The sequence below is a fragment of the Rhamphochromis longiceps genome, linkage group LG7 (assembly GCF_057381845.1).
Source record: "Rhamphochromis longiceps isolate RC_006_pf linkage group LG7, R_longiceps_female_GT1.1, whole genome shotgun sequence".
NCBI lineage: Eukaryota > Metazoa > Chordata > Actinopteri > Cichliformes > Cichlidae > Rhamphochromis > Rhamphochromis longiceps.
The window spans coordinates 48,115,500-48,140,251 of NC_140563.1; the positions used below are offsets into that span (position 1 = coordinate 48,115,500).

Here is a 24,752-nt window from a genome sequence, read left to right on the forward strand (position 1 = left end):
CAGATAAATGATTAATGACTACTAATATATTGATTATTTGGACTGGAAATTACCCAGAGGACTACAGATGGAATGCACTGGTAATAAACTGTCCTGTGTATCGTTATTGTTAAACAATAAACAAAATTAATAAATTATCACCCCATCATTATCACTTAGGTCACAAACTATTAGTATCAAGTGGAAAGGATTAACACATACTGTCCAGTATATAGCGTAAAATGAAAAGGAACATGCAAATCCTCTTGTGGTGTCTGTAGTATGTTTTTAACAAAAAATTCAAATTTTTTAATGACTTTGTGTCCTACCTCTGGTGTGGCTCAGGACCCTCCGGCGGCCTGTTGACGAGCTGTGCATGACATGCTGGTAGTGAGACATGTCTGTTGGAGTGTTGGGAACACGGAAACTGTCCTGGAATCTCTGCATCAAATCCTCGACTGACTCTGTGTTTGGGTCAATGGCTATGAAAAAGAGATGCAAAGTGAAAATGGCAGCCATGTCAAAAGGCTTTAAAGTAACACTGTGACAAATGCTCAAGATATTCTAAAGAGATATGCACGGATACAAAGAAGCAAAACAAATGTAGCTTGCTTTTTTTGTTTTTTAGGAAAGATGGGGGATTAATGTCTGATATACATGTAACACTAGGTTGTGTGCCTGTGTTGATACTGTATCAAGAAAAGAAAAGAAAAGACATCTAGTCAGTTTTAGTTTTTTAGGGGTTTTTTTGGTGGGGGGTTTTTTGTTTTGGGGTTTGTTTTTTTTCCTGGACTTTAAATGATTCCATCAATTCAATATTGCCTCATCTCTACAGGGATCCTGCCAGCGCTTCCCCTGATGGCTCAGTTTCACTCTTCCTGATGAATGACTCCAAAACAACTGGTTGTGGGGAAAGCAGGGAGAACAGAAAGAGCAGGTTTTTTTCTTTACAGATTGAATTTAACAATAGAAAGGACAAACAATTTCTATGACTTGTTCAGATGTCCTGGCTCATTTACAACAACAAAAAAGAGAACAGAAAACATTACGAGTTAAGACTATTTTCCTCTTATTGCTTCCGAAGCACACAAAAAGGTTGAAACTGAAACATTAGATAAACACACACACACACACACATATATACATATACATATATATTAGGAGTGCAACGATACACAAAATTCACGGTTCGGTTCGATACTTTGGTGTCACGGTTCGATATTTTTTCGATACAAAAAAAGTTCATGCTTTTTTAAATTTGTCATTTATTAAAATTATAAATATATATTTTAACTCAAAAGTACAGTTTTTAAATTTAATGTTGCTGAAACAACAAAGTAATAATAAATAAATAAATATATCTGATCGAGAAATCACTCATCTTTGGAAAAGAGCGTTTATTACAGAGAAATGGCTCTTTCCAAAATAAAAGCTATACTATCCGCTTCTTCTGGGCTATATTCTCAGCAGCATATTAAACATATCAGGTCCCCATAAGGAGAATCATGTGCTAACAGCTGTCTAAATGACTCGGGTAAAGTTTGTAGCATGCCTGCTTGTTGTTTTTGTCTGCTTCCACTTGTCTTTGCACTAGGATGATGTCAGAATAAATGTGCAGTCATATTCGTTGTGTTCCCACTAGTGCTGTCAGCTTTAATCTCGTTGAAATGACCTTAACGCCACAACAGGCAAATCTCCGTTAACCAGCTACCGCGGATCGCCCCGTGCGTGGGGCTGGACCGCCAACACGTTAACGAGCTAACTGCGCTAACACACTAGTTCCCACCAATGTAATTGAGCATTGCGTGGCACATCCGACATACTGTTTTACTTTAGTCCATGACGCGCTTACCTTCAGGGTCATACGTCACATGAAGACCAAAATAGTTCCAAACGCTACATCTGAATGAGGGTGGGGGAGGTTCAATTTGCCATGTTGCAAGGAGAGCTTAACTTATGTCTGCTAGCTTGCCCTGCGCTCAGTGAATCTATATATATATATATATATATATATATATATATATATATATATATATATATAGATATATATACAGTGGGGCAAAAAAGTATTTAGTCAGCCACCGATTGTGCAAGTTCCCCCACCTAAAATGATGACAGAGGTCAGTAATTTGCACCAGAGGTACACTTCAACTGTGAGAGACAGAATGTGAAAAAAAAAATCCATGAATCCACATGGTAGGATTTGTAAAGAATTTATTCGTAAATCAGGGTGGAAAATAAGTATTTGGTCAATAACAAAAATACAACTCAATACTTTGTAACATAACCTTTGTTGGCAATAACAGAGGTCAAACGTTTACTATAGGTCTTTACCAGGTTTGCACACACACAGTAGCTGGTATTTTGGCCCATTCCTCCATGCAGATCTTCTCGAGAGCAGTGATGTTTTGGGGCTGTCGCCGAGCAACACGGACTTTCAACTCCCGCCACAGATTTTCTATGGGGTTGAGGTCTGGAGACTGGCTAGGCCACTCCAGGACTTTCAAATGCTTCTTACGGAGCCACTCCTTTGTTGCCCGGGCGGTGTGTTTTGGATCATTGTCATGTTGGAAGACCCAGCCTCGTTTCATCTTCAAAGTTCTCACTGATGGAAGGAGGTTTTGGCTCAAAATCTCACGATACATGGCCCCATTCATTCTGTCCTTAACACGGATCAGTCGTCCTGTCCCCTTGGCAGAAAAACAGCCCCATAGCATGATGTTTCCACCCCCATGCTTCACAGTAGGTATGGTGTTCTTGGGATGCAACTCAGTATTCTTCTTCCTCCAAACACGACGAGTTGAGTTTATACCAAAAAGTTCTACTTTGGTTTCATCTGACCACATGACATTCTCCCAATCCTCTGCTGTATCATCCATGTGCTCTCTGGCAAACTTCAGACGGGCCTGGACATGCACTGGCTTCAGCAGCGGAACACGTCTGGCACTGCGGGATTTGATTCCCTGCCGTTGTAGTGTGTTACTGATGGTGACCTTTGTTACTTTGGTCCCAGCTCTCTGCAGGTCATTCACCAGGTCCCCCCGTGTGGTTCTGGGATCTTTGCTCACCGTTCTCATGATCATTTTGACCCCACGGGATGAGATCTTGCGTGGAGCCCCAGATCGAGGGAGATTATCAGTGGTCTTGTATGTCTTCCATTTTCTGATGATTGCTCCCACAGTTGATTTTTTCACACCAAGCTGCTTGCCTATTGTAGATTCACTCTTCCCAGTCTGGTGCAGGTCTACAATACTTTTCCTGGTGTCCTTCGAAAGCTCTTTGGTCTTGGCCATGGCGGAGTTTGGAGTCTGACTGTTTGAGGCTGTGGACAGGTGTCTTTAATACAGATGATGAGTTCAAACTGGTGCCATTCATACAGGTAACGAGTGGGGGACAGAAAAGCTTCTTACAGAAGACGTTACAGGTCTGTGAGAGCCAGAGATTTTCCTTGTTTGAGGTGACCAAATACTTATTTTCCACCCTAATTTACGAATAAATTCTTTACAAATCCTACCATGTGAATTCATGGATTTTTTTTTCACATTCTGTCTCTCACAGTTGAAGTGTACCTCTGGTGCAAATTACTGACCTCTGTCATCATTTTAAGTGGGGGAACTTGCACAATCGGTGGCTGACTAAATACTTTTTTGCCCCACTGTGTGTGTGTGTGTGTGTGTGTGTGTGTGTGTGTATATATATATATATATATATATATATATATATATATATATATATATATATATATATATATATGTGTGTGTGTGTGAATAATAGATAGATTATATATTATAATTTATATGTATGTATACAAAGTGTGCTTGTGTGCTACACAATGTTTTTGACACATCTTAGGCCTTCAATATATGCAACCTCTAATGATTTCACTGTCTGCAGGCATTAACAGTGGCTGTAAAAAAGAAATCCTTCAAGGAAAACTGTGAAAACAGCTCTGTCCCCAAACTTACAGTACAGCCAACTCCAAATGATGTGGCCATTCATCACCCCAACTACCAGTACCCCCACCTATCATCATCATCTTTTGATCTGTCAGTCTGGCTCTGAGGCGCGCTCTGTCCATGAATAATGGTGATGTGGTGCTCCCAGTCGATGCTCATCATACATGCCAATGAGGAGGCAAAAGCAGAGAAAGAGGGAGATGAAGAAGATGGAGGTTAAAGTGAGGAGGCAGAAGTATTTACACTGATTTTGATTTTAAATGCAACCAGTAGCAGAGGCAATGCAGGTTGCTAGAGAACAAAATACTATCTTTGAGTCATATGTATTTGTTTCAAAACATTTGTGGTTAAACTGAGCTGAATATAACTACGCTTTCTAGAAACCACCACATCCCCAAATGTGCCTTATGTGTCCTATCTTCAAGCCACCAAGTAGATACACTCCCTTGATAAATTACACACAAAGGATTATGTTCATAATGTCCATTTGTTTCAGACACAGCTTTATTCTAGATATCTGAAATACTATTTGGTGTTTCACATAAAAAAATAACGCCATGCAGCATCACCCCTCTGTTAGCTTTGCATATATATTTGTAACTTTATTACTTTGTCTGACACAGTAAACAGCAATAATGAAGTGCACTGGACACAATATCTTTAAGCTCCTTGGCCAGGGTGTTACTTTATTGAGTAATCCAGTGGCTCCCAGTCGATGTGCATCATACATGCCAATGAGAGGGCAAAAACAGAAGAGGGAAATGAAGAAAACGGAGGTTAAAGTGGCAAGTTATTTAAGTATTTACACAGATTTTGATTTAAAAAATAGATTTTGGGTGTAGTTTTGGTTTTAAATGGAACCAGGAACAGAATAATATGTCTTTGAGTCATAAGTATTTATTTCTAAACATGTGTGATTAAACTAAGTTGAATATACTATTATTATTTCACATCAAAATACAACCTGATGCAATAGATAAGAGGAAGAGATAGAGGCATACATGCATTTTGGTTTATGCCCATGCATTTAAATTTAGGTGTTCTTTTTAAATTTCCAGACACCATTCATCCCCAAACAGATCCTTATTTGTGCTCTAGGTTCATGCCAAAAAGCAGATGCAAAGAATTATGTTCATAACGTCCAACTTGTAACAGACAAGCCTTTTTTTAAATGTTTGAATAATTATTTGGTCCTTCATATTAAAACAAAACAATACCATGCAGTATTAGCCTGTGCTAGATAATTCCTACTTTTGTGTAACTTTCTTCTGACACAGTAAACAGCAATAATGAAGCACACTGGCCACCGTGTGTTTAAGCTCTTCTGTCTGGTTGTTAGCCTATTTAGTGATCCAATACTTATAAACATGTAATGACAAAAGCAATGTCAATTATGCAGCAGTGTCAGTTGCTACATAACTGATATTAAACATTAATATCGATTACGCAACAAATGTACTTTTAACCTAAAATTAAAAGAGAACCAAACACGATGCTGTTGTTCATTGTTTACACACAGCTGTGTGACAAATTAAAGGAAAGTGGGGTACTGGTTGTGGGAACTGCTGTCCCATAAATCAGTTCCTAATCTATCACAGGTTTTTATTTGAGCTGAGCTCTAGTGTCCCATAGATAAGACACCATCTTTCTGGAAGAGACAGCTCTGGTTAGATGTTCCAAAACACAATTTTTAATCATAAAAGCATAAATAAAGCAAACGAATTAAGTAACAATATACAAATGGTTGACCCAAACCACGTCTAGCTATAGTAGTCAAGATACAGCATTGTGTACAGATGAGATCCCAGATGCCCAGAAGGCAGCCAACATGCAGTTGACCTAAAGGTAGCCTAAGGGGGTAAAAAAAAAGAACTGCATCTTCAGTGTAAGTCTTAGGAAAATGGCAATATTGTATTCATTTGTTAAGAAGAAATATGCACTGATAATCAGTGCAGGGGAAAAAAAGGTTTTGTTCTGTATATCCGGTTCTTTCAAGTCCACCACTATACTGGACCCCAAAGGTTAAAGAGACCAGATGCATAATAGCCTTAGTGAGCGCCATTAGCTGTGACATTCATGCTAGTGTTTGGTCCTCATAGTCAGCAAACAAACAACAAGGGCGGGGAATCTGTTATATAGGCTTTGATCTGTCATGACTGAGGAGAAGTTGTGATACCATGTTTAAGGTTAACTGCTTGCATGCATATTTCATGGTTTAAAAGTCTTTATCTGTTTCTTTTTTAGATCCCAAGGGAGAATAAATGTTAGAGAATAAAGAATAAATGCTAGGTCAAACAGAAGTGCTTAGAGCCAGTCTCCTTGAAATAAATTTAATATGTCTCGAAAGGTTGTCAAGAAACTTTCTCCTACATTTTCCCCTCGAAGAAACATACAAAATCTTAAAATAACAATTAAAAAAAATGTAATTATGAATTTATGGATGTATACTTCAGTATTGTATACAACAGGAATGACAAAAATATGTTTGCCTGTACTTTTTTTCTGTTGTCTTTCTCCAGTACAATCTCTTCCTATTTTTTGGGTCGCTCTTCATTTCTCATTTCTGTCAGAGAAAACTATCAAGATATTTTATTCTGACATTTGTTTCTCCCTAGACCCCAAGTCCACCGGCTTCTCATTTTGAGTTCAATGTCAGCTAAAGCTCTGTTGCCTCAATTTTCTCCTTTTCATCTCCCTTATCTGCAGTCACTCCCTTATCAGTGCTGAGTATGTGTTAACAGTGTCTCATAAGCAGCGGATGTCAACAGCATGCTGCCTCAGTCAACTTATTCCTGGTGGTCTCATGATGCCCACTACAAGGCAATAACAATTCTCAATTTTCTGTTATTGTTCAGAAGCACAATTCTGCTTGTTTATGGTTTATGCAGGCTTTTGCAAAAGTGTGTATTAGCTGGCATGCAATTGCTTTTGTATATAAATATTTACAGATAGCTTAACTTCTACCCACTTTTACTTCCAACTTCCTCTTTATGGAGGAAGTAGTTGCATGGAAAGCAGAGCGGTTTGCACAGAGTGATCTCCAAACCCAGCTTTCACATTTAGACTGGACTTCATATTGATATAATGATAGTGAAAATGCTATCACACCAACTATTTTCATTACAGTCACAAAGTAGGCTAATTCAAAACTTGTTAATAAATTACCTTACATACTAGCTAAATGTTAATATCTCAAAGACAAAATCTGTCCTTTTAAACTGCCATGACCATGGAAACTATCTGAGAGGAAAGTGTCTGAAGTGTCCACTCCAAACATACTGCAATCTGCCTGTTTCTCCTCCTCCATCTTTTGCAACTCACATTGTCTGGCTTCCCCTGGGAGCTCATTGTTGAGCAATCCACTAAAATAGGATCGAGGAAGGTAAAATATGCTGCAATTTGCTTTCTGATGGACATGTACTTGGTGTTCTCATTAGGTTGCAGTAAGGTGACAGGAAAGCATCACTACTCAGGCAAAAAAAAAAAAAAGCGCTAGCATTTGCAAACTATTCAGTGCCAACAGTGTTCATCAACAAATAAGTAAAATCAGTAAAAATAATTAACAAGATTTACTCAGATTGCTTTTTCTTTTGTTGATGGCATTTGGTGTGCTTTTCCAAACCTATTTTTGTAGAAACAAAATTCAACTAGAGTGTTAGATTTGATCTAAATTATTCCATTTTAACATTGACAAATTTGTCAGTAATTACAAAAGAAAGCTAGCAACACGAATTAGTAAAATGTTGGGATCATAACGCAGGCTGAATTGTCATTGTTAACTTAGGACAAGACGTTTGATTATTTTATCAAAATATTAAGTAAGGTGAAAATATTTTGAAAATAGTAGAACGAAATAATGGTGGTTGATGTTGTCACAATCACCAGGGCAGATTGCATAAACTAATGTATCATGACATTTTTTTTCCACAGCAAAACTTGATGGTAAATCACTAATTTGCAGAAGCAGAGGTTTCTAAAATTGTACCGCTGGGTAAAAATCTGATACAACCATGCCTGTACCTTGACAGAAAATGAAATCCAGCACCAGGAAGAGAAACATTTGTTCTGTCAGCAAAAAGTGCATTGAAGGATCAGCTCCTCCAACAAGCCAAATGAACAATGACTAGGCCATCTTCCACTAAATTGCTGATACAGCCCATGGGAATTACTGTTTGTGAGAAACTGAAACCTTTAACCATGACTCTTTGTCTATAAATAGTGCTTGACCCTATTTCTCTTAGGCTCAAAAGACAATTCCTCTCTGCGGAAAGTCAGTGAAACACAAGGCAACATTTTCAGGCTTCTCATCCATGTCCCATGCCCTGAGGCAGGTGGTGATAAAGCATGTATTGGAGCTTAGGCGATGGCTTGGGCTCTGTTTCTATACATGCACACTAAATTGTATCTTAGCAGCTGACAATAGGTTGCTTGTCCTATTATACCCCATTTCAATCCAAACTGCTTGTTATAACGGTCATTTATAACAAGCAGTTTAGGCTGACTTGTCCAACATGAGTTTTCATGAACTGAAATCTGGTAGGGCCTCAGCATCCACATGACAGAAAACATAACAAACAAATAAAAAAATAACAGCAACAACAAAAACAAAAATCATGGATAGACCAAAACAATTGTTGTGGTATCTACTTTCAATTCAAGCCTACCTCTTTCACATACATGTTTTAACATCTAGAGTAAGTTATGTATCTTTCCTATTCTTAGCCATCCTGCCTAGAAGCCAAACAGCATTCATATTCATGGAGGCATGCAGTCACAAGGGAAATGACGGGAATATTTGTGTAGATCTTTAGACCCTACAAACCCCTGCCGCTTTAATTTGGAGAAAGTCTGCAGGAAGAAAAGAAGCTGAGGGCCCAAGAAATTAAATTCCTGCAGATTTCAATTTTTTTATTATGTTTCAGTCTCTTCCTCACTTCCTCACATATTTTCTGTGCTTTTACCTCTGACATGCAGACGCACATGCAGACACATGCACTTCCTCTAGTCACATCTCTATTCCCCTGGCTTTCTCTCGTCTTTCACAGCTTGGGGAGCAAATGGGTACAGAGAAGATCAATGGGGGTGAGTGGGATGGTTGTGTGGGGTTGTGGGTAGGGGTTGGATAGGGTAGGGAGTTCACACTAGCTCTGATTCCCACTGTGATTTAATACATTTGTCATTGTTTCAATATGAACAGTCCAGTGTAGCTGTCTGGGAAAGCCTTCACAGCAGTGCTTCTGGAAGTCTGACATGTACATGAGAGAGAGTAAAAGGTTAGACAGAAACAAAGGGAAAGACAAAAGTGTCAGAGGAGACAAGGGATCCAGACATGAATGAAGAATAGCTAAAAGGGAGCCTGAGAAGGGCAGAATAGATATGGGTAGACAATGGTCGCCACTGGTGTTAAAGAAAAAAGAAATGAAGTGATGACTAGAATGAGATGCAGATAAGAGACTCAGTAGGAAGAGCACAGTGGGGTGGAAAAGGGAAGGGATGATAATGATAAGCAAAATATTCAGAGACAAAGACAAATTCAAAAACACAGGGGAATAGCACAAAAAGGGTGAAATCTTCCTAGTTAAACAATGCTGAAACATTGATTTAAACTGTACATTGACGAGAATTAGAAGCCCTTACATCTACTGGGCAGTAAGATGTAATAATTATATAAAAATGCCTCAGTTTGTGAGATGAATATGCTTCAGAGGAACAAAATCCATGTTTGACTTTGACGTTAAGACAATACAAAATGAAAATGTTGTATGTTCAAAGAACATTTGAACATTCTCAACTACTTGAAAACATCTAATGTCCCATCGTTAGACACTTTCCCTTTCTGGTCTTTCCTTCTACTTGCATATTTTAAGGCCTGTGTTGCTTGCAGAGGCAAGAATAAAGTTCTATCTATAGCTTGGTTTTTGCCACGGGCCAGAATAAAATATGAATGTGTCTCCCCGTGCTGTGCCAGTTGAACATTGCAGGCCAAGCTCTGACCTCCAACTGCTCCAGACAGGCTGAACCTCCTGACTGGTAATCACAAATAAGTCTACGTCCCAACATTGAGGAACAAAACCTGGCTTACAATAATATTTTAGATGTCCTTATTCATTATGACACAAGACTCGAAAAAATGTTTGGATAAAGTATTCTGTGAGTAAATGTTTAATAAGTAGCAATGCTACAGTCGCATGCAGCCTATTCCCAACAGGAAACACCAACTGAAAAGTATTTTTTGTGCTCAAGAAAAGCACAGGGCAGACTGAGAGCTGGAAATGATAAGCAAGATAAGACTTAAAGAAATAAATGGTAAATGGCCTGTATTTGTATAGCGCTTTACTTGGTCCTAAGGACCCCAAAGCACTTTACACTATACACAATCATCCACCCATTCCCACACTGGTGATGGCAAGCTACAGTGTAGCCACAGCCGCCCTGGGGCGCACTGACATAGGCGAGGCTGCCGGACACTGGCGCCACCGGGCCCTCTGACCACCACCAGTAGACAACGGGTGAAGTGTCTTGCCCAAGGACACAACGACCGAGACTGTCGGAGCCGGGCTCGAACCAGCAACCTTCTGATTACAAGATGAACGCCCAACTCTTGAGCCACGATCGCTCCAAATAATGCTTTTGATTAAAGTAACTTTAAAAAGTCCTGGATTAGTTAAGTTCTTCTTTTCTGTATACACTCTAACCTCTCTCAAAATGTACCTCTATAATGCTTTCTGAACACTTCTAAGTCCAAGTTTTTTAAGTGATATAACCTTGGGAGGGGTTTCTCATAACTACATTTAGCGTTTGGATGTTCTCACAGTACACCAAGCCTATTCAAATGGCACACAAATTGTGTGTGTAGAGCCCTGTTGTTTCTGGCTTTTGGAGACTGAAGAGATAGTTTTGTGTGTGCATTATGAATCCAACATAGTGAAATTTACTTGTGTTGTAACTTTAAATATAATATAGAGACAAACTGTTCCAGGGTTAACCCCACTTTCTGTGTAGATCTCTTGTGTTATTTTTCATATTTAGAACATCCTTATAGTAAACATAATGGTTATAATATAATCACAAAACCATTAACTCTGGATATGTTCAATTGCCATACTATTATTCTTTTTTTATGATTATTAATGACACCCAGTGATTGCACAGTCAGGCAGTGATGGGGTGTCTCCATGGTAAAATGATGTTTAACTTTTGACAGTTTCCAAAGACAATGAATATTAGCAATTATTTCCAGATCTTGCCTGAGAGTTGCTAAGAAATTTCCAGCACATGTAGGAGCGGAAATGAAGCAGAAAAAACATTATGCAAATATATAATTATGATAGAGTGCCAATTTATCACACACTCAGATAATTTATCACACCCAGAAACAATTCAGTTAATTTAATATGCTGCAAGCAATAGTATTCCACAAAGTGCATATTGACCAAAGGCAGGCTGAGGAGAACAGCTGCAGTTCTGGATTTGTCTCCAATAAGCTAAAATGGAGTACCTGTTTATTTACCATTTTAAAAAGAGGTACATACAGAAGATTTAAGGTTATTTTAAGGTTATATACTAAAACTTTCACAACTTGATCTTTCACACCGGAATAAACTTCTTAAATAATTAGTGTTTATTGTTTTGCAGATCTGAATTCCATTTCAGAAATGTATTCTTAAAAATGCATTTTAGAAATGTATTTCTGACCTACGTTGTAATTTCAAATATTATATGAATTATTTAAGATTAGGATTTTAGTGTCTGTTGTGCTATTTTTACATTTATTTTCCTTTTTTTTTTTTCCTATTTCCTTACCTATAATTTTAATGGACAGACTGTTGGGAATCATGGCAGCACAGAAACATATTGATGGCTGTGGGTGACCAGCCTTAACCACATTTCAAAAGAGTCTCATACAGATGGCTCACGAGATGGCATGTGATCGACCACCATGTATTGATTTAGTGCTTACAAACTCATTTCTGCAGGCATTTTTTTTGTCTGGCCCTGACAAAGGCTTCATGTTGGATCAGATTACTAAGGCTTCATTTCTCAATGAGTTGCTATACACGGATTTACTGGTTTCTAGTTCCTTATTTTTTCTTTGCTGCTCAAAATGATCTCATCAGCTGCTGCACTGTGCATGGGAGGATTTGCTCATCTTGTGCTCCTCTGAAACTTCCTTACTAAACAATGCACCAGAAATTGTAGGAGACTGATGAATCTGACACAGGCCTTTTTCACACTGGAGTGGGCAAGAATGACTAGAAGTTTTTTAATCTAGCCTAGAGCTCAAAAATCTCATTTCAGTACACATTTATTGGATTTTTTGACTTACAAAATCTTAGTCTTTGAACATGTGCATCCTTAATCTTCATCATGGGATGTTTTTGTAGACTTGTGCATGCTATAGTGTGCTTTATATTGTATGTGTTTGTTGAAATACGTCACATTCATCTTACTGTGATAAATTCACATCATTAACAACACACAGCTTTACTGCTTTCTGTGGATGGGGGATAGGAAGAATGTGAAGTCTTGTCATGATTCCCATCTATTTATCACGAGGAAGGAGAGCGAGCTTGAATCAGTATTAATCAAAACATTACCCCAAGGTAGCTTGACTGTGCCAAGCTGGCATCCATTTCCCATTAATGATGTCACATTAGTGATCTGAAGCCCGACACTAGATTATTACTCTGAGTTCAATTAAGGCTCAGTAAACACTTAATAACTTTGGCAGGGAATATGGAGTTGTTGATGACAATAATAACAATACTTCCCTTTTTCCCTTTTGGTTTCAAGTGGGTGAGTGCAGCCCCAATAATGAAGGACTTTAAGAATGCACAGTTAAGAATATATGTGAAATAAATGTCAAACAAAGTTTTTGCCAGACTGTACCTAGTTATTACTGCAATAAATAACAAAGAGCCACATGCCTATATGATTCAACGCTGCTTTCCTTGAGGACACTGAGAAGTCTTGGATACAGTAATTACTGTTTTGTGGTTTCGTTGTAATATTTAGAAACAGTTATATATTTTGCTAGATGTTTTCTGGTCCTGTGTTCTTGCTATAGAAAAAAAAGTGGGAAAAGAAACATTAACTTACAGATCCATTATTCTTAGAAAAAATGTGCTTTTACTCAGATTGGGGGTAGCTGCTCCATAGGGGGCAGGGAACTTAAAAATCTACTGTAGCAGCAGGATCTTCTGTCTAAATGCATTCTTCTCTTTTGTCTATTTTAAGCAAAACTTAGCCACATATCTGAAGATGTAAAATCTAAGTATCATCCCGATGATTCTCAGTGGGTTACATGTGCTGTCCAAGGCTTCATCAGTGTTTACAACTGAAATAAATACAAAATAACTCCATTCAGCAGTTTTTGCAAGCAACATAACTTCACTAAAAGGAATAAAAGGCCCAACAGGAAGTAATATGGACTATTAAAACATAATAGAATCTTCAATTTGCGTTTAATGTTTCTTTTTGCTAATGAGATCCCATTACTAGTGAGTGAGAACTGATATAAAGCTATAATCTTAACAGCTGACTAGCAGCATTGTACTTGCCTTAAAATTAAGCCTCAGCTATTTTAAGACCATTTTTTTTATTATATCAGAAATTATGTTCTGCTTTTTATCCACCAAGGAGGCAAAACCATAAGAGCATAGTGAAGTTCTTTGTGACAGTTTTGTTTGCCTGTTTGTGTGGTGTCTCAGTGTCAGATTAAACAAAACTAAAAAATATGAAAGAAAATGAATAAAGAAAACTTCCACGCCTAATTTAATGAAAATGGTGGAGGATGAGCAAAGGAAGAAATCAATACATTGTTTTGAATCTGGATACTCATGTTTAGTATATTACCATTATGCATGCCCATCCAGTGTGCCAAATGTAATCATTTTAATCCACATAATGCATTTTGCCAATCAGAAATGTGTTAATGTAGAATTTGTAGCAGTGATATGCGTCATGAGAACACATTTTTATCTCCAATACAAAATTCTCCTGTGGCGTCTAAGACATCTTAAAACATTTTCATGGTTTTGTTTAAGGACTCGTGCCATGCTAGGGAAATATTGGGGTCTGACTTAAAGCACAGAAAATATAGAGCTACTTAAAACACAGGTTTGTTTGAAACTGCTATACTTTATGACTGTAAATCCCCGTCCTCTTTTTGTAGATATCCTTTCCAAAAATGTAAGGTGAACAACGATAACAAAAAATATTATTTACTCTAAACTTTAGTTACCTTCTCGCCATAGACATTGATACAAGCTTTTCTATAAAAAACATACGTTTGTTTTGTTCTTTTAGTTATTGCATTCAGTCAGAGAATAATGTGACCTTGAAAGTTACTTTCAAAATAAGTGCGATACATTACTACCGAGCCTGTTACTGCACTGTTCATGGATGAACCAGTGAGGTGAATGCATTCTGCTGCTTACCTCTGCTCCAGAGTGTGTGTTAGATAGGACTAACAAGAGTCATTTTAAATGGAAATTGGATGGATTTGCTTGTTATTAATGTGAAGACCAGTGGCCCCATCCCAGATGCCCTCAGGACTGTGTTGGCAGAGCAGCGGTGTGAGTCCTAGGCCAGTCACTGAATATCTGAAGTAGTTAGTCACTCCTTGGACTTCTAATGCATTTGGTTTTGGGGAAATTATATTCTGAGAATAAAGCTTTTGTGGTTTTAATCTTGTATGTTTGCATATAGACACATTAAAGGTTAATGCATGAGTCAACAAACTAGTTGGGCCATTGAAGAAAATGAAAACATGCAAGGGCTAGGTTAATAAGTACATGGCAAATTCTGTGAAAACAAGTATTAGACTAAATTTTAATTAATCTATTAAATTAGACACATAGTGCAGCCAAAACCCAATAAACAATGCCAGCCACAAAGAACTTCACTATGCTTTTATGGTTGACAGTAATGAACCACAGTACAATCACATAACCCTTTGTCCTCTAGACAGACATATTGAGCCTGTAGGCTTGGGCCATTTTATCCCACTGGGAGGTAGTTGTTGACCATCCAAAACAAAGCATTAGTCACATTAGCAATTTATCACCGTCCACCATTAGCTCATTTTCCTGTCAGTCTCTCTACTAAATACAAAGAACAGTGCACTTCAAGTCAGTTATTTCTGAGAGAGTATCTCCATTTAAATCTAAGACTATGGAAGATTTCGAATAAGTTTAGTTTTATTCTTCAAATCTTAACCAAGTCAGTATGCATCACCCATTAAATCATGGCCAACAAAAAATAAATCATAAATAATTGTTGCATCACTACAAAGTCAAATTTGTTTTATTTGTATTAGTGAGGCTGTGTATTTAGACAGCAAATCTGATTTAAGTTTGATTTATGAATTTCATCCGTTTACATTGCCACATAAAATGCAGTAAAATAAAAATATCGAGAATAAAGAACACAAAAACAACACTTTTAACCTACTGTCATTCATAATTTATTTTAACAATTTGATATTACTGAAAGACTGCATTCATAAATTACAACTTTGATAATTTTTTTGATAAGAACAAATTTACAAAAGAAACACCTGCTTGGTATGGGTGTTTTTGGATAAGGGCTGCTTTATTTGAGACAACATATATGAGATCTAAAAGAGACTGAGAGGAGAGGATGAATTGCTGGCCCAGTACACTAAAAATGTCAAGGATAAATAAATAGAGGTAGATCTTAATTTTAAATTGGTCACTTTTATGGATGAATCATGTCTTTAAATTTCTGTAGCTGAAAGATTAATAGCTTGTTAATCTGTCTCTATAGTTAATCTAAGGAATTCAAAGAACTGGAGATTAAATTGATGTAAATGTGAATATGGACATTTGTGTGTGAAAGTACTATATCCTAGAGTTTTGCAATTACAGTGAGTTCAGGTCAGTCTTTTGTTCAAAACTCTAGACATAATGATATTTTATCATCCTATTAATTTTTCCTCTATAAAAAACAAATGCTGAAACTGCATCAAACAACAGGTTTTCCACAGATTTCCCTTCTATAAATGTTTTTAAAACATAGACCAGTACTTAAATAGGATGATTTAAACTCAGAAAATTAAAATATCCATCAACTTCATAATTCTGAGCATTTTTAGCATGTTAATTGATTTAAATTTGTGATACAGAACAAATAACCAAGGAACCCTACAGTCCAACAGAGAAGGTTTGTGAGGGTACTGTAAACAAATACTTTATGCATAGCTTGAAATAACGATGTTTGCAGTGGAGTTTTAAATTTTATTGGCTAAAAAAAGTTTTATCATTACTTTATACGAAACATATTTATCTTGCTCAAAGTGGAGACCCATGACTCTTTTTACCAGGGATTAAAAAGCCGCCCACTGACACAAGTCAGCATTTAATTGACGTGACAAGTGGCCTCTGTCACTTGACCTTCACAAATGATGTTAAATGACAGTACATTAGATTTGAACTTGATACATATAGTAGGTGAATGGACAGATATGACAGCCAAGAAGCAGCAGTGTATGTTTGAGACTGTGGCTTCCTTATTTTAGTAGGAAACAGTAGGACCAACTTAAAGATAGTATCGTTGCAAATGTTAGATGATGGCAGGAATCATACAAAACTACTTATTTTTCTGAAAAAATATAAGCAGTACATGCTGTGCAATCAACAACATGGGTGGGCTGGCCTTAGCCAAGTGAAATGTCCATGCTGAGTAATCTAAGCACCTGGCACAGAGACACTCCGTGGATGTACAAAACATGCTCATAAAAGCAGCACAGCTACCACTGAGCACGACACATTTCCTATGACACCTGCCATTTCTTTTTTTAGTATGTTGCTCACAGCTGCATGATAGGAACAAAACCAACATCATGCAGTTAATATGACAGGGATCCCATAAATCTTAATTTCATGCGTGCAGTGTTCATATTTCCATAATTCTAATTTCATTTTCAAGGAGAATGTCTTTCAGACAACCAACCTACCTCGTTTGTCAAAATTATGCTTAATATCGTCTTCTTTGCACATCATATCTGGATGTCCTTGGATGCCAACTCCATAGTCATCTAGGACCTTCCCATCACTAAGCTTGTTGTGGATCTGGTTGGGTGTGGAGTTAAGTGAGTGCCCGCCTGCGTCCACCTCGTCATCACAGTCGTAATCGTCAAGAATTGGAGTCTCACGAATAGGCATTCCAATGACAGAGCTGCCATGCTGGTGTGTGCTTCGAGAACCCCGATAACTGTCACGGCCCTGCGGTCCGAGCAGAACGGAGGGAATGTAGTGGATCTCATGTGTGGCCTCGGTACTTGCACTCTTTTGGGGGATACGGCGACGCTTGCACCATCGATGGCGGGTATACAGCACAAGGGTGAAAAGGAGGATTAGGAGGAGGAGTGCTATGAGGCCTCCCTGGATAAAAGTAAAACAAAGGAGAAAAAGACTGAATATCAGGAAGGCACACAACGACAACTCTTAATGAGAGCAAATTCAGAGAACTTAAGATATTTTACTGGTAACCAGCTTTAATTTTACAAACTGCAAAATAAAGAGAGGGCTTTGCATCTTATAATAACAATTATAATCACCGCCTCAGTGCCAGTTATATTAGGCTGAATGCCAATTAGCACAATTTGCCAGCTAATAAAGGAGGTCTGGCAATCAACACTTTGACATGAGAGTTCTCAAAGCAACATGAGGCTAACAGAGTTCTGAGAAAGTCTATTTGTACCAGTCTTTAAAAATAACAATAATCTTACACTGTGGAGAAAAGGGTATTGCAAGTTTGATCTAATCAACAAGCATGTCACATTTTCACAAATTTAATGTATGTATACTCAATTTGTTAATATGAATGGTAACTAGGCTTCTATGTTCTATCTCCAGTCTCTGTGAGACAACACAAGCTGATGAGGGGCGAAAGTATTTTATACATGAAAGAGGAAGAAAACAGAGCATAGCCCTATAGCAATGAAGACATCAGCAAGCCATTAGAAGATAGGAAGGCTACAGATACATGTAACACACTGTATTCGGCACATGGAATACAGTGAACTGAACTGAACATGTACAGCAGATATAAAACACAATAAAAATAAATAATACTAAAAACTACCACAAACCAAACTCTGCAGTTCTCAGGAATCATTTTACATCATGAGTTGCAAATCAAATCAATAAAGTGAATAAATGATTTGCATTATACTATGTACATGCCACTGCTGTTTCCATTCCTTATTTGAAGTCTCACTAACAACTACAGACAGAGGTTCAGCATAAATAATTTTCTTTGTAGCAATGTTGCATCTCAACCCCCCTCGGAATGAGCACACATACCAATACACAAAGGTTATTAGCCCGTTTTGCCCTCTCTTTCTTCCCTAAGCCCTTACTATACCCCTGTAAATTCACCAAGGAGCATCACATTTCTCCAAGGTTCATTCAATATCTGACCACAGAAACATCAAACACCGCGCCATACGCAGTTGTTGGATGATAACGTAAATCCATATGCACAGACAGAATGGTTGGAAGTACCGGAGGGCATGACTTATTCTTTGATTTTTCACACTGGCCCCCAATAGGTGAGACGCAATATTGAATTCTGCAAGACATAGTTACCTAAGGGTGATAAATTTATAATGTCAGACAGAAAACACAGCGTCAGCACTTTTCCAAGTACATAAATAACAGTGCGGCTATATTTACAAAATTATACGGGCACATCCACATATACATGCACAAATAGGAACACAGAAAATCATATACACACACACACACACACACACACACACACACACACACACAAATACACCACAACAGAGTAATAAATAAAAACCACAAGGGTTCATTCATCACAACATTTAAAATTCCATCTTCATGACTGAAAACAAACCCCTTTCAAATTAGAACTCATGCACTGCCGAGTGTCCATAAATCAAATATGCTGAGGGGTGAGGCAGCAGAGAGGACTAGTATCATACACATGCTTGTCCATTAATCTCCAAAAGGATGGCAGCTTTGGAGAAATATATTCTCAAATTCCCCTTAGTATTTTTCGTCTGCAATGGTTTCCTCTAAACAACAGGAAAAAAAATAGACTGACATTTAATTTTAGGCACAGGGTAATAATGGTGTCACATTCGATGGTTTGGTAGGACAACCATTAAATGATTGTCAAAAATGAAAATAATATGGATAAAATGCTGCCTAAAACATTTACATAGATAGGTATTAGTTCACCTCAATATCCACTTAAAGTGAAATTAAAAAATTAATTGTCACTTTCTATGAAAATGTGATTACACACTCTACAGTGGATCTATATAGTATAACATAGTTTGCCATGAAAACCCATAATTATCCCACTTAAATTAAAAAAAAAGTGCTGATCTATAATGAAGTGTCAGGTGGTTGCTGTGGAAACTACAAGTGAAACTGGGTTTTGAAAAGAAATTGTATTTCCTGTTGTTGTAGTAGGTCTACAGAAATCCATCATATTCTGTGGTATTTTTTGTAGTGCGGCTGCCATGTGAGGAGAACATATCTCTGAAAACTGGGAAAACAGACAAAAGGCCAAAACTTTGAATTTATAAAAAAGCATAAGGAGATATATTTTTATAACAACGGAAAAATTCAGAGATGAAATAAAAGGCTTGAGCACTGTGTGGAATGATAGATCTCTCCAGAGGTCCACAGAGGGATTAAAAACCATTACTAAAGCATTTGATGGATGTATGTATCAAAATATCTAGTTAAACTTAGCACATCCGGTCAAGCAAGTGATTATGTGCTAATATGAAAATATCTAGCGGAGCCTGCACCTACTGAACTTGATTTTTTGTCGACAGCAGATGTCTCCTCTCGTCATCTGAACCATCTCTGTGAAAGTTGTCCTTAAGGAGTCCTTAAATGAGTTATAAAAAGTTTATTCACACTGCACTTTAACTCCTCAACATCACACATGTATGCTGACGTGCTTAACAAGAGAAAACCTTTCTGCTGAGATGATAAATCACAGTGTAACTTGTTCATTTTGCTTGCGGCTTGTGCAATGTGCACGTGCAAACAGCTCCTCCAGTTTTTGTTAACAGAACCTGCACGCGTCCATGAACATGAGAGAAACTACAGACTCCATTGTTTCACAGTACAATGCTTTCCTGAGACATAAGGTGAGAGATTGATTTCACTTTGGTATGTTTTAATTAATGCCTATTTTTAGATTTGACTGGGTAAGTACTGCTTGTCATCATGTTGGATCACCAACTATTATGGAAATACTGGAAAATACTGGAAGACTCTCTGAAAAGTTGCATTGGTGAACTTGTCTTTCAAATACTTTTTTCTTTACCTTTCTATTTTTCTCTCTCAAATTTCCCTCATCATCTAATCTCACAGCAATTTTCTCTGCACTTACCACTGTTCCCACTTTTTCTCTCTCTCTTGCTTGATTACTATATGTCTCTCAGTTTCCATTCTCCCTCATGTTTGATCACATTTTTTCTCTACTCTTCACTACAACAGCCATATAAATTAATAGTGGCAGATGTAGCCATGAGGGAAAATGGGTTTTGTGTTCATCTTCAAACCCTACAAATCCCTGCTGCTTTAGTCCTAAATGACTTTACAGGAAGGAGAGTGGTTGCAAGCCCCATATTTCTACACTTTTCTGAAGATTTAGTGCAGTTCGTGATTATTTTCCTTACTTTGCATTTCTTTTTTCTATTGCTCCTAAATTACTTTGTGTTATTCTTTCTTTTTACCTTTTACTTTTCTCTCTGTAACATCACCCTTTAGCTTTTTATTAGTCTTTTTGCTCTTGCCCCGACTTTTTTTTTTGCCTTTCATTCCCCTAACCTCACGTTTTCTCTGTACTAGCTACTAGATCATGTTCCCTCCTTCCTTTCATGTTCCCCTGTCAAGCTTGATTACCACCATTACATCCCTTCTCAGTTACTCCTTATTCCCTTTCTTCAGCAGACTGAATTGAATATAGCTATAGACACCAGCACTGAATTATTAAACAATTTTACAAACCTTTTTTTTTCCCCAATTGAGAAAGTAACAAATTTACCCTGACTAAACTGACTAAACCCTGACTAAAAATTAACATAATTATCCCCAGATATATACATCTTTAATTTTTAAAAAGGTATTCCCACCTTTAGGATGAAAATAAAACACACATCAATAATATAATAAATGACAAAGAGACAATATTTAAAATTAAAATAACGAATAAACCATTTGTGTAATAATCACAAATGTTGCTCTTGTTTTAAAAATCAAGCCAAACAGCAAACCAATACAAAGCTAATCTAATTTTCTTAACAGTAGATAAGAACACCAATGACAACAACATTTGTCAGAGATTGTGGATGTTAAGTTTTGTTGCTTTTTGCTTCTATGCAACTATGTTGCTACTGTATGGTCGGAATTGAGAAGAACATCTCAGGAGGATGACCTATGGCAGTTTATAAGCCACAAGTCATGCTCTGACACAGTTTGGCAGTCTACCTACCAATATTGATGGAGATTGACTCAGCAATATAATATACTGGTGAGGAAAAAAAAGATGTGAGTCCATTCTGTTATCACTAATGACAACTATTAGGGTCTCTAATTAATGTAGTAAACCTATGCCATTCTGGAATCAGGGACTGCAATATACCACAACCTCATCTTAGAAAATCTTTCCACCAACAGAATGGCCTAAGACCTCAAATGCTGCCCACATAGTGCATGTTACTTGCAAACAACACCACCTCCAGTTGTGAAAAACGTGTATATCTTTTATAGTAAACTGGTCAAAACAGTTAAATAATAGCATAATTTTACTGTTATTTAGTAGTTAAATTTCAGTGTCTTCAAAAACTAAAAAGAAGAGAAAACATATGTACAAGGAAAACCAGAAGTAAGATTGAAAATAAGAAGAATAAAAAGAAAAATAAGAAGAAATATGGTGCACAGTTGACAATTGACTATATCAGAAAGAAACAGTTAAGTAAGTAAAGCAAAGTAAAGCCATATATGAGAAACTAAGAATAAAAATACATGAGAAAAAGCCATTTTTGAATATTGCATTAAAGAGGAAACTGATTAAAGGCAAGCAGAATACTGAACTGAATAGATTGGACAATATACCAAGTGACATCGAGTCAGTTGAATTGTGGTTATTTGCACCACTGACACACCCATTTTTTTTTTTAATCTTACTGTTACAATCTACAGATTATGCAGACTGTGTGGAGTGTGATATGGCAGGCAAACTGGATTCAACAAAAAGCAAGCAGTTTTATTAGGCTGTTAAAGAGTTCAAAAAGTAAAACATAAATTGAAAAAAGGAACTATAAACTGTATTTACAGGCATAAGCAGCACATGGAGAATGTAAACAGACACTGACAAACCCTAAAGGGAAGGCAGCACTGTGTATAAACAGAAGGGCAAGAACAGCAGACAAGAACACAGCTGGGTATCAAGATGCAGGTAAAAGCAATCAAGGACAATGAGATGGGAGGGAAGGTAAAACAAAACTAACTATTTAAATAAAACAGGAAAAGAGAAGTATTAACTAAATGGGGAAATCCATACATTAATGAACTCAATATAGTGGGATTGACACAACAGGATAGAAGTGAGGGAAGAATACTCTACTACAACAAAGAAGCAGATATAAACACTAAGAATTAAACAGAGATATTTAAATAATCAAAATTTGAAAGTCCATAAACACAAAAGGATCCTGATTCTTAGATCTATTTTTTGTTTGTTTTTTGCTTTTTTAATTTGTTTTTTCTTGATTTGATTTCACTACAAACAGGAACAACCCTCTTTTCATCATGGCCTCAGTTAACTTTTAATGCAACACCATTGTAACACTACGACCATATTACTAGAATCTGGTATGCATATGCAATATCACTTTAATTAACAACACATGAAATATTCTTGAATCCATCCATCCAGTATTTTCCAGCTCCAGCTTTTTCAATTAGGATTAGGATTCAACTTTATTGACATTAGACATGTACAAATACAGGGTAACGAAATACAGTTCATGAGGTCATGAGGGTGCTAGAGCCAGTCACAGCAAGCGGGGTAAACACTAGACAGACAACCTATCACAGGGCTTCTAGAATAAATGTTTTGGGGGTTTTTTCTGAATCTTAACATTCTATGAAAGCTGAAATCCTCTATTATACATATTTAAAAGGAAACATTTTTAACAACACTACTGTGGACTATAACTCTAGCATTTTAAATTACAGGCGAAAAAAAAACATGCAGAAACCTAATATTTTGGATACATTTTTTTTTTATCAATTAGTACCCCAGAAATAGGACGCATATATTGGCATGTATGTAAGGTAGATTACATGTTTAAAATATAAAGAGGCCATCTGTAAATCTTCTCAGAGAGAGAGTCTGTGTGTGTGTGTGTGTGTGTGTGTGTGTGTGTGTGTGTGTGTGTGTGTGTGTGTGCGCGCATACCCAGAATCAGAATGCATTCTAAATCAAGTCACCATTAATTTAATCCAACTGTATAAGCAATGTTAAATGAAGGACTCTTTGATACATTAGGAAACACCATCACCATAGCTTCACTGTGTACTTGAATCCAGATCCTGGCCTGTTGAACGAACAAGCAGATGTTTGCTATGTATAAGAAAAACAGCTGATGATCTTAGTCAAAATGTACAACTAAAGATCAAATTGATGCAATACATAAATGTATAAAACTACTTTACTGCAGTGACTGAGTTATATAGTGTAATGAAGAGAAAACAGACAAAGATGCTAAAAACCCCAAATACATGAATGAATTTTAGATGTTAGCTTGTGGTTATAAACCATCTTATAAAAACAGAGTAAAGCTAAAAAACCGGGTAACTTCAGCTTATAATCATGCAATCATACATGAATATTCATACTGAATGTACATTAGAGAAGATGTCTGTGTCTTCTAAATCGATATGGACACAAGAAGCAGTTTATGTATTTCACTATTATAAAAAAAACAAAACAAAAAAACAGACAAAGCTCAATCGAGACAGTTTACAGGGGAGCTTGAATATGGTGGCATCATACATATTTGGCTGGAAAAAATATGACTACTTTGAGCAGCAGACAGTCGAGAGGTTAAGAACCCCAAAACAAAATCTCATTAGACTTTATTATTAATCTTGATTGTAGTGAATGTGCATTAAATATATTCAATCACTGACTAATTACAGACAACAGAGCTAATGAAAGGAGCAGCAACATGCCCAGTCAGGGGTTTGTTATGCTTTAAAATATACAATACAATGCTGTCAGATTCTTTTGTTTGTTCGTTTAATCTGAGCTGTCAGTCTTCTTAAGAGTGGTGAGATAAACAGATGTGTTGTAATAATGTAGCTAAGAAATCAGACTATTTGCATACGCTATTTCCACTGCAATTTCCTGTTCATTATTATTATTATTATTACACTTTCATAAATGATAAGCGCAGCATATTTACTTTTATTACCTGAGAAGACATCACGAAGAGTGAGTGAAATGGCTATTTCGCATGTTGTCCGAAGTCTTTGGACAAGAGCCTTTTTTTGACTAGCTTCCTTACAAAATGCATTGTCAGCATTTATTATGATTTTTGCATCTGAGTTTGGTGTTCAGATTTGCACTCAAGCATGCATAGCAATAATAAAGTATGTAGCAATTTCTGTTGTTCTATCTAATCTCTGTAAAATTCTTACGACTCTCAATCTGATGGCATTGCTTCTGTTGAGGACCAAAATAGCACTGTCACCATGGATATCTCAGATGTGTCACTTCTCTTTGGCC

General features: G+C 36.9%; 1 protein-coding gene across 1 annotated transcript in view; it reads right to left on the reverse strand.

Moving 5' to 3' along the window:
• Window positions 1–24,752, reverse strand: part of astn2 (astrotactin 2) — a 306,591-nt gene that overhangs the window by 204,501 nt on the left and 77,338 nt on the right. Inside the window, exons 3-4 of the mRNA XM_085413994.1 lie at window positions 16,915–17,341; window positions 309–461 (exon numbers count right to left, since the gene is read on the reverse strand). Of these exons, the coding sequence (XP_085270120.1) occupies window positions 309–461; window positions 16,915–17,341 (580 nt within the window). The remainder of the gene's footprint in view (window positions 1–308; window positions 462–16,914; window positions 17,342–24,752) is intronic.